Source organism: Patella vulgata, chromosome 8 (genome assembly GCF_932274485.2).
Source record: "Patella vulgata chromosome 8, xgPatVulg1.2, whole genome shotgun sequence".
Taxonomy (NCBI): Eukaryota; Metazoa; Mollusca; class Gastropoda; family Patellidae; genus Patella; species Patella vulgata.
The window spans coordinates 5,101,076-5,117,932 of record NC_065886.2 but is presented as its reverse complement, the minus strand read 5'-3'; the positions used below and the strand labels follow the sequence as shown (position 1 = coordinate 5,117,932).

The 16,857-nt window shown below is 37.9% G+C and overlaps 1 protein-coding gene across 1 annotated transcript; it reads right to left on the bottom strand.

Annotated features, from left to right (window-relative positions):
- Positions 1-1,156: 1,156 nt before the first annotated feature.
- On the bottom strand, positions 1,157-13,589 carry LOC126829425 (proline-rich transmembrane protein 2). The gene is made up of 4 exons (XM_050559333.2): positions 13,355-13,589; positions 8,444-8,583; positions 7,733-7,861; positions 1,157-2,352 (listed from the first exon to the last, which is right to left on the bottom strand). The coding sequence occupies exons 1-4, from the start codon at positions 13,377-13,379 to the stop codon at positions 2,173-2,175; spliced, it is 474 nt and encodes a 157-aa protein (XP_050415290.1). The 5' UTR covers positions 13,380-13,589; the 3' UTR covers positions 1,157-2,172.
- Positions 13,590-16,857: the final 3,268 nt, after the last annotated feature.

Below are 16,857 nucleotides of genomic sequence, written 5' to 3'. Positions count from 1 at the left end.
CGCTATCCTGAAGGTCGCTGGTTCGATCCCGGTGTTGACCGATAAAGTTCATCAGGATTTTCTGGCGTGGTTTCCGCTTGGCAATGGTGCATGACGGAGGGACTGACAAGGATAACTGTCTAGTCTTTCGGATGGGACGAACAACCGAGGTCCCGTGTACACATTGGCGTGCACGTAAAAGAATTCGATATAAGAGTAGGCCGGGCAAACTTGTCCTCATTGCACACTGTATGGCGTATGTCCGTCTTCATTAGCCCAATTGGAAAAGAACAGCAGAACAGTTGGACGTTAAACCCCATTTCATTTCATTTTAATAATATAAATAAATGAGGTAGGGTTTAACGTCCAACTGTTCCGTCTTCATTAGCCCATTGGAAAAGAACAGCAGAACAGTTGGACGTTAAACCCCATTTCATTTCATTTTAAAAATATAAATAAATGAGAGAGGGTTTAACGTCCAACTGTTCTGTCTTCATTAGCCCATTGGAAAAGAACAGCAGAACAGTTGGACGTTAAACCCCATTTCATTTCATTTTAAAAATATAAATAAATGAGAGAGGGTTTAACGTCCAACTGTTCTGTCTTCATTAGCCCATTGGAAAAGAACAGCAGAACAGTTGGACGTTAAACCCCATTTCATTTCATTTCAATAATATAAATAAATGAGGTAGGGTTTAACGTCCAACTGTTCTGTCTTCATTAGCCCAATTGGAAAAGAACAGCAGAACAGTTGGACGTTAAACCCCATTTCATTTCATTTTAATAATATAAATAAATGAGGTAGAGTTTAACGTCCAACTGTTCTGCGCCAACCTTGTTATTGGAGACGGAGAGTGGGGTTTAACGTCCAATCGACACATACTAGGTGATTTTGAGACCAACATATGAATCAATTGTATTTCAATAACCGGAGGACCACGAGGTTGGACAGGCAGCCCCACTCCTTGTCACGTACACGCGGGTTGACACAATGACAGAACTTACGATCTCACGCAAACGCATTAAACCATTCGGTCACCCAACCCCTCTTAAAAATACAAATAATTGTAAAGATATCAGTTGTAATTTAGTAAAGAAAATAGAAACGAACACGAAGATTATTTTCCAATATCCATTGAGTATACACTGCAATAATAATAATAAAAACAATAATTATAAAAAAAAACTTATTTATTAACAAGTACAATTACTTGCACAATTTTAAAACATTGCAGTTTTAATTTAGTAAAAAAAATAGAAAAGAACAAGAAAGTTTTTTTCCGACATCCATTGAATATACACTGCAATAATAATAATAATAATAATAAAAACTACATTTATAAAAGGAAAGCCACTTGCTGCACATGTGTATAAACTATGAATAAGCTTAACAAGCAATTAAAAATAGGAAAGAAAAATTATACTTATTAGTCACAGATAATATTTATATCAACAATTAAAGATAAATATTATTCATCGCTGTTTTTAAACAAAGATAAAACAAACAAACAAAAATAAATACATAAAAACCACCCCATCCTACACCACACCCACAAAAATACTAACAAAAATAGCCATGGATATTTTCGGTTACATAAAATGTGATATTATGGCAAAGAAAGGAGATTGTTTAATGATAAAATGGGATACAATAAAGAAAAGAGATAATCTAACAACAATATTATATTTAATGATAAAATCGTAAGTTATATAAAAGACATTCCGTAAAGTAGATTTTATTTTAATGCATAGATAATTTAATTAAGTTCGTGCATTAGGGAGCCGCTAGCGCTAGCCATGAGATCTCGGGTTCGCTTCCAGTGTTGGCCGACAAAGTTCCTCGGGAATTTCCGGCGCGGTTTTCCCTTGTCAGTAGTGTAGGAAGGATGGCCCGACAAGGAACAGTGTCTAGTCTTTAGGATGGGACGAAATATGGATAAAGGGTAAACATTGGCGTGCGCATAAAAGAACCCATGGCAGTTGGAATTCGATATAAGAGTAGGGATATAAGAGTAGGCCATAGTGCCGCAACCTTGGCAAAATTTCCCTCACAGCAGACTGTGGTATGGCGTCTTAAATAGCCCAGTCAAGAGTAGAACAGTAGAAAGGTAAACCCTATTTTTTGTCTTTATCATTATTAGTTAATATTTATAAGTAACCACGAGTGTCCAGTGCATAATATATTGTACTCGATTATCCATAAGTAGTAGACCTGGTGGTTACTACTGCCGTTGAATAAACGACCACCCTGAGAACTATGCCTACTATGATACAAATAATACCCAGTACCAGGCCAATAATGTTTAAAGTACGAGCTGTTGATGCCTTGGCTTGAGCAGTGTTCACATCTCCAGCAGTAAAGGCATCACGTGACTGAAAAAGAGTTATGGTAAGCATACATTAAAACTCATTTTATTTACAGCCTTAAATGATACCCATCTTGTTGTTCTCCTTGTCCTCCATGCGCTGCTAAAACATAGCTAAGAGAGAGAGAGAGAGAGAGAGAGAGAGAGAGGGGGGGGGTGTTACACCCACTCGACACAAGTTAGGTCATTTCGGGACTAACGTATGGTTCAATTTTATTTCAATGATTCGCTTGTGCGTGGGAGTATTTAACAGTGGAATGGGGTGGGGGTATTTAACAGTGGAATGGGGTGGGGGTATTTAACAGTGGAATGGGGTGGGGTATTTAACAGTGGAATGGGGTGGGTGGGGTAAACTGAAGGACCTGGAGAAAACCCACGAGGTTAGAAAGGCGACCCTACACATTGTTACATACAAACCACACCACAAACTACAGAATATTAGGACCGCACTGCACGGAGACAACAAAACCTATAAGACAAACATACGGACACCACAAGCTACATAGACATTACAAGAAATAACTATGTGATGTTGTGTACACGTATATATTGTCTTGTCATATTTTCATATTTTATCCGGGGGGGGGGCTGAATGGTTAGCGTGCGCGCGCTGTATCATAAAGTCTGTCATTGAGTCGACTGGCGCGGTATGTGACAAGGAGAAGGGTCGCCTGTCCAACCTCGTGGGTTTTCTCCGGGTCCTCCGGTTTCCTCCCACTGCTAAAGACCCCTATGGGCAAGCGAATTATTGAAATAAAATTAAACCATATGTTAGTCCCGAAATGACCTAGTTTGTGTCGAGTGGACGTTAAACCCCATTTCTCTCTCTCTCTCGCTCTCTCTCTCTCTCTCTCTCTCTCTCTCTCATAGTTTATCATTGCTTGATAATGAAGCCTAGTTGAAGACTAAACATGACTCAGTAATAAGCAGTAATTGTATTCCATAGAATTGTGACCTGTGTACTCCAGTTCAATTACAAAATGCCATTGAAATATTATACCAAGTGAATGGATATGAGGGCTCGCCGAAAGGGTCCATCGCGCTGCGCTATGTAGTGCCGGACCTGTAATAATACAGCGCAGTAATGTTGTCATTCTGGGCGGTGGTAAGTCATGAAAAACAATAAACAATAAATGAAATGAAATGAACGGATCCGGAGGTAAGTCATATGTTGCTTCCTTTCTTTATGAGTTCAAGTGTTTTAATTGATGTAAATAGTTTGTAGACAATGACATCTATCGTTCAGGATACCCAGTTAGATCGTATCTCTAGATTGACGGGAGAGAGAGAGAGAGAGAGAGAGAGAGAGTGATTTATAACTGAAGTTGACGTTTAAACTCTCGACAACTTCTGTGAAGACACGTTCTTAATAAACATCTAGTTTATTCAAGATGTTCTTTAACAAGCTACACATGATCCGCGTGTAACACTAGACTGAACTTCAAAGAGAATGTATCATATATACCTTGACCTGACAATGACTTTTAAAGAAATATGCAGTTTAATTACAAACACCATAATTGATAATAAACAATACCATATTTGATTATCACTCCTGTCCACCTCAGCTAATTGTTAGAGGCTTTATAAGCAACGTTTACTGACAGCAAGTCAGACTTGGAATAGAGCTCCCCCCGAGTTCAGCCGCTGCCTTGGCAGAGGGGCGGAATGGTTGATTCAAGATTGTTAGATGTGTTCCTGTCGTAGACTAGTTCTTGTATAGTTTAAGTACCGTATTGTTGTTGTATGTATGTAACTGTAGCTGTTATATGTTCCCGTTGTAAATAAATGCTGTATTTACTAAACTGGTCTACTGCTATCACTAACGATAGTGTTACAGTAACAGTAATGGGGCTCGTGAACCAGTGAACCTGACACATCGTGAACCAGTCCTATGGGGCCGCAGAAAATCTTGTTAGACACCAGAATTCTCTAGTTAAAATTACACGTTGAAAAGATAACAGTAATGGAACCACTGATGTCCGGATGCGATCCTGGGAGAAATCTTTGGAAAAAGATGAAGTTTCCAGACGGTTTTTAAGGTAGGTGCATATTTCCTAGTTAATTGACCATGGAAAGCGAAAAAGACCACGGGATAATTTTAACAATTTTTAAAGGTTAGGGATTTGCTAAAAATAAAGGTTTAAAAAGAATGTAAAACTAGTAAAATAATTAAGTTAAGGAAATAAGTTTAGGAAATAAGTTAAGAAAATAAGTTAAGGGGATAAGTTACGGAATAAGTGAAACCAGTGAAGTTTAAAACAATGGACGATCACAAGGTTAGTATAATATGTTGCAATGAAGAGAGCATGCGCCACACGTTGGATGTGGGGTTTTTCGGAGATGTCCACATCTAGCCAGTGACTCATAGAACTGTATAGTGCTACATAGTAGATACGGTACGTTGTTAAGTAAATAAGAGTTAGGTTTAAAAATGGGAAATTTTCTATAAACGTAGGACTAAATAAAAATCATAAAATGGGAAACGGTAAAACTAAGCTAAAAGAAATAAATGATGTCTCCGATCTATAAGGTTAGATCGTAATAATGTAATGTAGTGTTATGTCCAAGTAATGTATATGTGTTAACCGCGTAAGGTTAAGGTATGGATTTGTGTAAAATCGCGAGTAGCGTTTATTTTTTGGGTAAAGGAACATGCCCAAGGAAAATATTTAAACTGACCGGCCCTTTGTAAATTCGCGAGATAGCGTGTGGGTCGGTATTAGGTTTTAAATAAATGATTTAATGTGAAACCGGGTGAATTGCAATTTATAGCGAGTAGCTTATGCAAATATCACTGTTTCTGGATTATTCGTGTCGTTTTGTTAAAAAAGTATAAAGTTCAAAGTATGTGTTAAAAGCGAAAAATATACCATGGTAAAATGGGTAATTTAAAGTTGGATTTGAATGTGCGATTAGCTGTCGAATAGATTTTGAATTCCCTGATATGTCATGCGTAGCGTATACGTAAACCATAGTTATGTATTGGAAACTTATTTGTAAATTGTTATATGTGTTAAACTAAATGTTAATAGGGAGTATCTATATGGAAATTTGAAAAGGGGTAATTAATTATAGGTTAGGGTAATTAATTGAAGATGATTTGTTAATTATGAGATAAAACTGTCACTGTCAGTAAGTAAGGAAGAATACTAATGAGTTTTAACATTATTAATTACTGTAGGTGATAAGTACTAATTAATAATGCTAAATTTGATTAATTGGACAGATTAAGTTCTATTGTCAATAGTTTATTCAGTTAAAAGTAACGAGAATTAAGTATTAATACAGGTGTATTCCCAATGAAGTAAATACAATTTTAATTTTAAGTAAACTTAAAGGAAAGAATTTAAGTAAGATGTAATCGTATCAAATTAATTTTAAAATAAATGTTATACAAATTGAGGGTAATGTAATTGAATTATTAGTGGTCTAATTGAGCAAGTACACTGGTCATTTATGGGATTTATTGTACTATATCTTAACGTACAACAACGCAGAAACAGACAGGGGAATTCCAGTACGAAACAAGATATGGCTCTCAAGCGAAGTTTCCAGAAGTTCACAAAAGTAACCGTGCAAGCAACAGAACTAAGAAACAGAAGATATAATTATGAAGTGAACTTATTGACAATGAAACAGTGTTTTTTTGTATGATTTTCTTTTTTAAAATGTGTTTTATAGTATAACCAAGTATTTATATTGTATCTAATATTATAGCATGTATATCAGTGTAATGATATTTTAGAATTGTAATGGCCATATTGTAATGGCTTTAAAGTATTGCTATTGTATTGTATTTAATGCATGTTAGGTAACAACGTTAATTAAGGAGATGGTGTCGGCTGAGACCGAGGACGAAAATACGCTCCATGGAACAGATAATTCCACACCAGCATTTAGAAATAAGCAAGTGACATTAACTTTGTCATGAGTTAGTCGAGAAGAATGCCAGAATTTAATGGTACAACGAGAAGTGTCGACCGAATAAATGGTATTGTCCTACAGAAAAGTCTAGGACAAATGTTGTTCCTGTAGTATAGTATACATATATGATCGCGTGTGTTTTTATTATATCATGAGTGCTGTTTTATTTCGTGTGTGATATACATTTATTAATGTGCCATCAAGTACATGTAATACAGATGAAGTTGACTTTAAATTGTGTTCGTTATTAATTTTTTTTTAATTAATAACTTTCTGGTGGGGGAGGAATGTAACAGAGTGATTTATACCTGAAGTTGACGTTTATATTATGATCGTTATTTATTTTTAATAAATAACCTGGTGTGACAATCTGATCTATAACTGAAGTTGACGTTTAAACTCTCGACAACTTCTGTGAAGACACGTTCTTAATAAACATCTAGTTTATTCAAGATGTTCTTTAACAAGCTACACATGATCCACGTGTAACACTAGACTGAACTTCAAAGAGAATGTATCATATATACCTTGACCTGACAATGATTTTTAAAGAAATATGCAGTTTAATTACAAACACCATAATTGATAATAAACAATACCATATTTGATTATCACTCCTGTCCACCTCAGCTAATTGTTAGAGGCTTTATAAGCAACGTTTACTGACAGCAAGTCAGACTTGGAATAGAGCTCCCCCCGAGTTCAGCCGCTGCCTTGGCAGAGGGGCGGAATGGTTGATTCAAGATTGTTAGATGTGTTCCTATCGTAGACTAGTTCTTGTTTAGTTTAAGTACCGTATTGTTGTTGTATGTATGTAACTGTAGCTGTTATATGTTCCCGTTGTAAATAAATGTTGTATTTACTAAACTGGTCTACTGTTATCACTAACGATAGTGTTACAAGAGAGAGCAACACAAACTAAATCATTTTTTCGACAAGAGACCCTTCTCCTTCCTTGTCACATAAAATCTGTCAATGCTAACCACGCTCTCTCTCTCTCTCTCTCTCTCTCTCTCTCTCTCTCTCGGGGCCACGGTGGCTAGGTGATTAAGACGCTGGCTCGCTAGCCAGGAGGTCGGGTGTTCGATCCCTGCATTGGCCGAGAAAGTTCATCTGGATTTTCCGACGTGATTTCCCCTTGTCAGTGGTGCAGAACGGAGGGCCTGACAAGGACAGCTGTATAGTCTTTCGGATGAGACGAAAAACCGAGGTCCCGTGTATACATTGGAATGCACGTAAAAGACCCCTTGGCAGTTGGAATTCGATATAATAGTAGGCGATAGTGCCGTTGCCCGGGCAAAATTTCCCTCATAGCACACTGTATGGCGTATGCCCGTCTTCATTAGCCCAGTATAGGAGCAGAACAGTAGGACGTTAAACCCCATATCATTTCATTTCTCTCTCTCTCTCTCTCTCTCTCTCTCTCTTAAATAGCATTTCATTCAGTTTCAAATACTTACCCCGCATGAATAAATTATTGAAGCTATTCCAATTGGCCAGAAACAGCACAGACAAACGAAGATGGAGAATCCCAGATAATCCTGGGGTTTTGTCACGTAGAGTGTTGACGGCTGTGGCTGTGTTGTTACCTGAAACCAAAAAGATTCTCTGGTAAAATAAATAACTTAGTATCATTTATATAATAACCCTAGTCTGGCCCAATATGTTTGGGGTCAAACACGGAATCTAAGGGTTAGTGCGCCAGAGCCTTATGAACTGAATCCGCTGTGGCCCCGTTTAACGTCCACTCGACATAAATTAGGTCATTTCTGGACTAGCACATGGTTCAACATTATTTCAATAATTCGCCTGCGCGTTGGGGTCTTCATCTGTGGGACAAAACCAGGGGACCCGGAGAAAATCTGTGGACAGGTGACCCTTCAGGTACAAGCGGAGAATCGAAACCACGCCACTTAATAGACCTTATGATCTATTATGCCCCTGACCCTCCTCCCCACCCCAAGAGGAATCAAAGATCCTTGCAACCATCAGTTTTATTAAGTTAAGGTTGCATATCTTTAAAACCACACACAACATTTTAAACTTAAATAGTAGGCTTTGTGCATTCCATCTCGAATTATCTTTAATCCAGAAAAGATAAAATGACTGCAGTCTAGTGATAAATTAAAAACCAACAAAATATAAGTAAATACTATATAATTCATACTTACAATAACATTGCTACCGGCTGGGTATTGCGCTTGACCATATCCTTGTTGTGGGGGATATCCCTGCTGAGAGTTATATTGCGGGGGATATCCTTGTTGTGGGGGGTATCCTTGCTGCGGGGGGTATCCTTGGGGATCCTTAACTGAAAGAAAAATATGAACGATTATTATTTTTTTTGCTAAATTTTAATATATTCTAAATATCTGGACCAACGGTCCTACTAGTTATACTCCCAACTTTAACATCCGCATACTGCAGCACCTTGATCGCGAGATGAAACAAATTATTCATATTGCCGCTATTTATTATTCAACTTGTTGTAATTGACATAGAAGGGGTGTAAATACAATTAACTGTTGTAGTTGTCTTGTATATACAGGAAAGAATTTGTGTGTATACAAATATTTGTTGTATTGAACTTATTTTATTTCCACAAAACCCTGTGCGCGACAACCACTGATAGTATTTATTTATTTATTTATTTATTTTATTTTAATTTTTTTGGTAGAAAAGTGGCGGTGGTCTTTATGTGAAACATCGTCTTTTCTTTTGTTGCTCCAAATAATTGTGAAGATATAAACCCGTTTTTTTGCATAGAATGTGTCTACATTTTTCAATTTGGGGCATATCAAGCCCAATAACTCGCCCTTTGTCAGCGAAAGTAGAGTTTATATATAAGTTTGACAGATATTTAACTGTTGAAACAAAGGTGACGCACATTAAATACAAAAAGTTTCGTAACATCTTCCGGGTATCCTATTTATGACTCATGTATTGCGTGTGTATTTTACCGATTATATCAGCTGTACAAAGCCTATTTCATCTCTATAATAATGTCAAACACATCCTTGTTTGCCGATTATGTCACCTTAATAAAGTCTATCCTCCGGTAACTCGATATTCATATCAAACTGGAAAGTAAGTTTTTAGTGGCCATGTTTGTGTCCTACGTCATTACCTACGTCATTATGATGACGACTGCATTGCACGATAAATACACAAAAGGATAGGTTAAAGTATCAAAATGTAACCGATAGCCTCTCCTCTCTCGAACCCTTAATACATAAACAGATTCGTAACAACTTCGACGTGTTACGATAGCCTCTCCCATCAATAAATACATAACAATATTGGTAACAACAACTTCATTCAGATACCGATAGACTCTCCCATCACACAATTAGTAAATACCTGCATTTTAAAGGTGATAACATGAAATTATGTGCACAATGGTAGATAGGTAATACCCCCCGTCAGACCAGGGTGGCGCCCTTACTGCGCTGCTACGGTGACGGAAAATGGTCTCAGAGCATGTCAAGATCGTTATTAGAGTGGTGAAAGCTTGATGGAAACGCCAGATATCGTGCTGTGGTCTCCGTGGTCGCCAAACAAACGCCAAGGTTCTGCGTTCTGACCTGGAAAGCTGTGGGAGGGCGACTTTTTTCAAGTTTGTAATTTTTGGGGACATCTTCTCGCGCTGTGTTCACGTTTGCCGGCGACCATGGGCATTTTCTGGTCGCCGTACGGTCGCAGCAGCGCTGTAAGGACGCCGCCCCGGTCTGACAGGGGCTTAAAGAAACTAATAAACATTAATGCTTCAAACAGGTTACCACGAACCATCAACCGAAACGCTTTATCGCTTATAAGTAAGCCAGCAGCGTAAAAGATTCCTTGACAGTTGGAGGTAGGTATAAGAGTAGCACACTGTATGGCGCATGCGCGTCTTCATTAGACCAGTCGATACAGACAAGTAGGACGTTAAACCCCATTTTATTTTATTTTCATAGCAGATCTAATATTATAAGGGGGGTTGGATGGCCTAATGGTTAGCACGCGCGCGCTGTATCATAAGGCCTGTCATTGAGTCAACTGGCGTGGTTTCGATTCCCCGGTTGTATATGTGACAAGGAGTAGGGTCGCCTGTCCAACCTCGTGGGTTTTCTCCGGGTCCTCTAGTTTCCTCCCACAGCTATAGACCACTACGCGCACGTGGATTATTGAAACAAAAGTTGAACCATATGTTAGTCCCGGAATGACCTAGTTTGTGTCGAGTGAACGTTAAACCCCATTCTCTCTCTCTGTCTCTTATCTTAAAGTTTTTCCTGTTTTGGTAACCAGAGTAATGACCTGTAAGTCAATGTATACGCATTCCAGAACATTACATTATTATTCACATTTGTATAATTATGTATACTTATTATGTTTATTACTGATAATTAATATTATAATATACCATGGATATACGTGTGAAATGAGATAAGACTTAACATGATATTAAATATCCGATAATGACAGTGTGTACATTTGATCGGTTGACTTCTTGACAGTGTGTAAACATCCGCTTTACAAGTGTTTATTGACTATGTTAAGTAGCCAGATTTATCATCAGTTTTTGTGATAAGGGAATCTGTCTTTGAAATGAAATGAAACGGAATGGGTTTTCGCGCCCCACCGTTGACGGGGATTGCCCAAACGACATCTTTTCCTACTCTGGTTTGAATGCTAATCGTTCAGGGTTCACGTCAAATCAAAAACAACATTGTTACCAATCGGAGATGTCCATTTTTTTTATTTTATTTTTTTACTAATCGGAGATGTCCAATTTGTATAAGTTTAACAACACCCACATCAAAAACTGCATTGTTATTTTATTTTATTTATTTTTTTACCAACCGACGAAGATCCCTAAACGCCATTGCATTTGTCTCATTCATGTCCAATTTGTATAAACTTAACAACACCGATATTGTAAAATCAAACCAAATCAACTATTACTCTTTACCAACAGTCAACCATCACCAAAGTTGTAAGACATGTTATTTCATGAAGCCATATCGATCCCGGAGATGACTTAGAAAGTACCTCGGAATTTTGCATCGTAGTTTCACCTTATCAGTGGTGTAAGGGGAGGATGGAATGGCAAGAAACAGTGCCCAGTCGGTCGGATGGGAGAAACAACCGATATCCCTTGCACTGAAAAGATCCCGTGTCAGTTACAAAGTCGTAGCGCCACTGCCCGGGAAAATCCCCCCTCCTAAGCATGTTGTTACAGGAGTCATATTAAAGGGACAATAACACTCTTGCTGGCTTGACAGCTCCAGAAAATTAAAAAAAATAGCCTTATTCTAAGTACTAGATGTGTTAGTGTCCTACCTGTTGTGTAAATTATCCATTAAATCCTATTTTACTTGTCCAAAGGGCTCAAAAATATTTTTAAATCCAAGTCACATTTGAAAAGCTTTACGCCAGTTATTTTCAAATCATTTAGTTGAATTTTTCCATTTTTTTAAATTAGGTGTGTTAAGATGAAATTTGTATCATCAATTAATTGGAATATTGTAAAATAGTACAATTTGTTGACCAGAATAAAGATTAGGACATATTATTCAGTTACAACAAGAGTGGTATTGACCCTTTAAGGTATTAATTGATTTTATTGCGTCAGAACACAAAGCGTCTGCATCTGTCAATCCATTTGGGGAGTTTCCATCAATCGTGTATTGCGCAAGGCGTGCAGTCTCTTACTTACCAACATCTGTCGTACTATATTATTATAATAAATAAACCTGAACTCAATAATCGATGATAATCAACAAAAAAGTCGGGTGATTTGAAATGTTAAATGAGAGAGAGAAATGGGGTTTAACGTCCACTCGACACAAACTAGGTCATTTCGGGACTAACACATGGTTTAAATCTATTTCAATAATTCGCTTGCGCGTAGGGGTCTCTAGCAGTAAGAGGAAACCGGAGGACTCGGAGAAAACCCACGAGGTTACACAGGCGACCCTACTCCTTGTCACGTACAATCGGGGAATCGAAACCACGCCAGTTGACTGACTCAATGACAGATCTTATGCTACAGCGCGCATCTTGTGTACCAGATATGTTTATCATCGTGACCTGAAAAACATTTATAAACCACCCGTATGGAAGACCAAATGGGACAATATTCATGATTCTTGTTTCTACATTCCAGTTTGAACATTTTAGACACGAACGCAACATTCTAAACTAATGATTCTTGTTTCATGCACAAAATCAACATTTTAAACAAAAACTTGACTTTATGTTTTATTTTCGGCGTTTTATCGGTAACTTTTATATATCATTAAATATTAAAATTAAAAAAAAAATAATAATTTCTTAATTTTACACGACAAAGAAATCAATTCATTGGTTTCTGAAAGTATCTAAAAACAAATCTGGAATTTGAACTCTTATGAAAATATTTTCTACGTTTCAAAAAGTCTTGAAGTTAAAATCTTGAAATGAAAATGTCCAGAAAAATATAATGAATTATCAACATTATTACACCAGAGGGCGTTAGCGTATGTGTACAACTTTGATACATATTCGCCTGTAATCGTGTATTTGAAGATGTCAATTATTACGTTTTAATCACTATAATCTGACTTCGATAATTTTTCTAGAATGATATAAAAAAACTTCTATAAGTTTCTAATGATCGCCTGAGGGTTAAATTGAGAATATATTAAATATTATGAAAATGGCAAACCTGAAATTGTAAATAAATAGTATAATAGTATTTAATTTTTATATCATTCAGAACCACCATTTCATGAATTGGTAATATTAATTTGTATATTATTAATAACCACCTTTTCATGAATTGGTAAATATTAATTTTTATATTATTTATAATAACCATCTTTTCATGAATTGGTAATATTAATTTTGTATACATTATAAATAACATTGGAGAGAGGTAGCCTAATATAGGCAGGCCTAGATTGTTCCTCAATCTTTACGCAGGTTATTTAAAGTTGTCACGAATTGATAATAATATTTGTTTGGTGTACATAAGGGAGAGGTGACCTAATACACGCTCGCCAGTTCCCCGTTCTTTTTCTGTAAATAAAATACTTTATGCATAATAAAAACAGACTTACCATCTGAGAATTCTTGCTTCGACATGATTATTACTCCCTATTTTATTTTGTGTCGTTATTATTAAGACCAACAACTTCACGTGAACTGATTCACCCTACTGCCTGTCTTGCGTCTTTATCCCACAGAATACGTCACAAGTAAAGAAACGGGCCTAGTATATGGGGTCTGTTGCGCAATATCTCTTCTGGTGGAAATTTCACCGAATGAAAATGAATGTTGAAATAGTTCGGCTATGTTTGTGACCACTTTTATAAGAATACAATATATTTATTTCTGTTTATCATAAATGACTAAGTCAAATTGTAGTGTGATTTTCCTGTTGAATATATTAACAGCTTAGTACAGCATTATAATAGTTAGACATTATATGAATCATTTTATTGTATGTCATAGGATTATCGATTGCAAGAATTTGTTGAGGGGGGCAGGGGGAGAGAGGGAGGGGGGGGGGGGGGTAACGTCCTACTGTTCTGCTTCGAGTGGGCTAATGACTGGAGAACGATGACGTGTGTGTGTTTTTAATGCACACACAACACGTATTGTTCAATTTGTTTCACCAATTCGCTTGTGCGTAGAGCACTTTAACAAAGGGTGAGCGGCTGGGGTGCAACATTTCCCTCATAACACATTGCGTGGCGTAGGCCCAGATGCCCGCATTCGTTGGCCCATTAGCTGCAGTGTAGAAGGACCCATTATTATATATTTCATGTTATGACAGATAACTTGGACCCTTTATAGATAACTTGGACCCTTTATATATTACATGTTATGACAGATAACTTGGACCTAGCGTAATATAAGTCATGTTCTCATTGTTATTACCGTGTTGTGGACGTTGTAAGTATAGCCTAGTAACTTTCCATAACGGTGAAACCTAACCCATATAAAATAACGCAAAGCTTTTTATCTGTAATGTATATGCCGAGAATGTACACGGGACAATTGATCTTACTTCACAATTGGGTACTTGAATCATTTCCCGTTTAGTAAGTCGACTTGGGTCCGTACATTGATATTTGATTTAAACGAAATGAAATGAAATGGGGTTTAACGTCCTACTGTTCTGCTCCGAACTGGGTTAATGAAGACGTGCATATGAGAGAAATTTTGCCCGGACAGCGGCGCTACGGCCTACTCTTATATCGAATTCCAACTGTCAATGGATCTTTTACGTGCACGCCAATGTGTACACGGGGCCTCCGTTTTTCGTCCCATCCGAACGATTAGACAGCCGGCCTTGTCAGGCCCTCCGTCCTACGTCACTGACAAGGGAGAACCACGCCGGAAAATCTGGATGAACTTTCTCGGCCAATGCAGGGATGGAACATCCGACCCCCAGGCTAGCGAGCCAGCGTCTTACCCACTTAGACACCGTGATACCCTATTTGCTTTAAGGATTATTTGTAATATGTCTGTCATTTAACCGGCGTGGCTCCCCTTGTCAGTGATGCAGGACGGAGGGCATGACAAGGACAGCTGTCTAGTCGTTCAGATGGGGTGAAAACCCGAGGGGCGAGGACCCGTGTATACTTTGACGTGCACGTTAAAGATCCCTTGGCAGCTGGAATTCGATATAAGGTTAGGTCATAGTGCCTTTGCCCGGGCACACTTTCTTTCATAGCACACTGTATCGCGTACACCGGTCTTCATTAGCCCAGTCGGAGGAGAACACTGGGACGTTAAACCCATTTCATTTCATTTCATTTCTGTCATGTAACCAGCATAGCATACTAGTAATACGATAATACTAAATGGGTCTGGATAATTGGTATTTAACCGAATTGACAACCTGTCCTTGACATTTAACGACGCTTGTCCTTGACATTTAAATAGCAGATCATATTCCATACTGTTCGTTTATTAAAGAGAATTATTGAAGGTTATTTCCCTGGCTTCAGAAAATGGTATTTAAAATATTATTTAGACATTTATTCAAGCGACAAGACTATAATCAACTATATATTTACACCAAGGGATGGCTTAGATAATCGAGACTTCTATTATTATTGTGGCTATTGTTATCAAGACTTCAAAACATTCGTAAGGTTGGACAGAATAGATTGGTAAAAAAAATATATGGACAATCAGAATCAAATGTACACATTGACGTGCACCTAAAAGAAGCCTTGACAGTTGAAATTTGACAATCAGAAGCAGATGAATCTAAGTTCTATTCTATTTCACATGTTATGAGGAGGTTGGATGGCCGAATGGTTAGCACGTGTGCGCTGTATCATAAGGTCTGTCATTGAGTCAACTACGAGGCTGGACAGGCGACCCTACTCTTTATCAAGGACAACCGGGGAATCTAAACTACGCCAGTTGAGTCAATGACAGACCTTCTCATCTAACGCGCACGCTATAACCATTCGGCTATCCAACCCCCAAGTTGAAAATAGACCAAGCGATAGTCTAAAACACAACAAACGAAAAGTTCGTCTATCTACTCCACGTTTTTCGTCTAGAATCGAATATTTGAATTTCCATGTTCGGCAAAGTCTGGCCTTCGTCTGCTGCCCCAACCCCTCCGCCCCACCCCCACCCACACCCTCACGACCACCGGCATCCTTCTGCACCCACTGTCTATTGTGTTTTGAGCACTTAACAAAGTCGAGTGCGTCTCTATTCAAAATGAATGAAACGGATCTACATAACGAAACAAAGTTGACTGTGACCCAGAATGTTACAGTTCATTGTCGATAGTATTATACACAGTGTGTTGAGCTAATTATAAGTCGTACACCTTTATACACGACAATCTATCACGTTCTCCTATATCGCCCACGAAAGCACGTAAATCATTTCCGAGAAATAAAGAAAAAAAAACGGGGTTTAACATCCTAGTCTATTCAACTGATCTGGTTAATAAAGACGCAGATTTTCGTGAAATGCGGATCTACTATTTTTTAGAAGAGAGAGAGAGAAAGAAATGGGGTTTAACGTCCACTCGACACAAACTAGGTCATTTCGGGACTAACATATGGTTTAATTTTATTTCAATAATTCGCTTGCGCGTAGGGGTCTTTAGCAGTGGGGGGAAACCGGAGGACCCGGAGAAAACCCACGAGGTTGGACAGGCGACCCTACTCCTTGTCACGTACAACCGGGGATTCGAAACCACGCCAGTCGACTCAATGACAGACTTTATGATACAGCGCGCGCACGCTAACCATTCAGCCATCCAACCCCCCTTTTTTTCTTTTTTTTTTTAGAAGAGGGAGTGGAAGGAGGATATAGGACAATGTCGCAACGCCGAGATTATTTTTTCCATGTTAAACGTGTAAATTAGTGACACACAAGACGACAGATAGTGTAACAGTGTAAATCTTCGATAATAACTAAAGACTGGAACTATCCTTGAGACTATTTATTACCGGAAAACATTTAACATCATATACGGAGAACAGCACGTCCGACAAGCAAAGTAACTGTCCTGGAAACGGGATGAAACCTAGAATGCTATATAAATGTATAAATCGGTATTTATAATAAAATAGTATCT

Bases quoted from the DNA above. Each gene is read 5' to 3' on its own strand.
- LOC126829425 (XM_050559333.2), bottom strand. From the start codon at position 13,379: ATGTCGAAGCAAGAATTCTCAGATG. The intron at 8,584-13,354 runs GTAAGTCTGTTT...TTTTTCTTTCAG, and splicing joins GAAGCAAGAATTCTCAGATG to TTAAGGATCCCCAAGGATAC. The intron at 7,862-8,443 runs GTAAGTATGAAT...TTTTGGTTTCAG, and splicing joins CAGCCGGTAGCAATGTTATT to GTAACAACACAGCCACAGCC.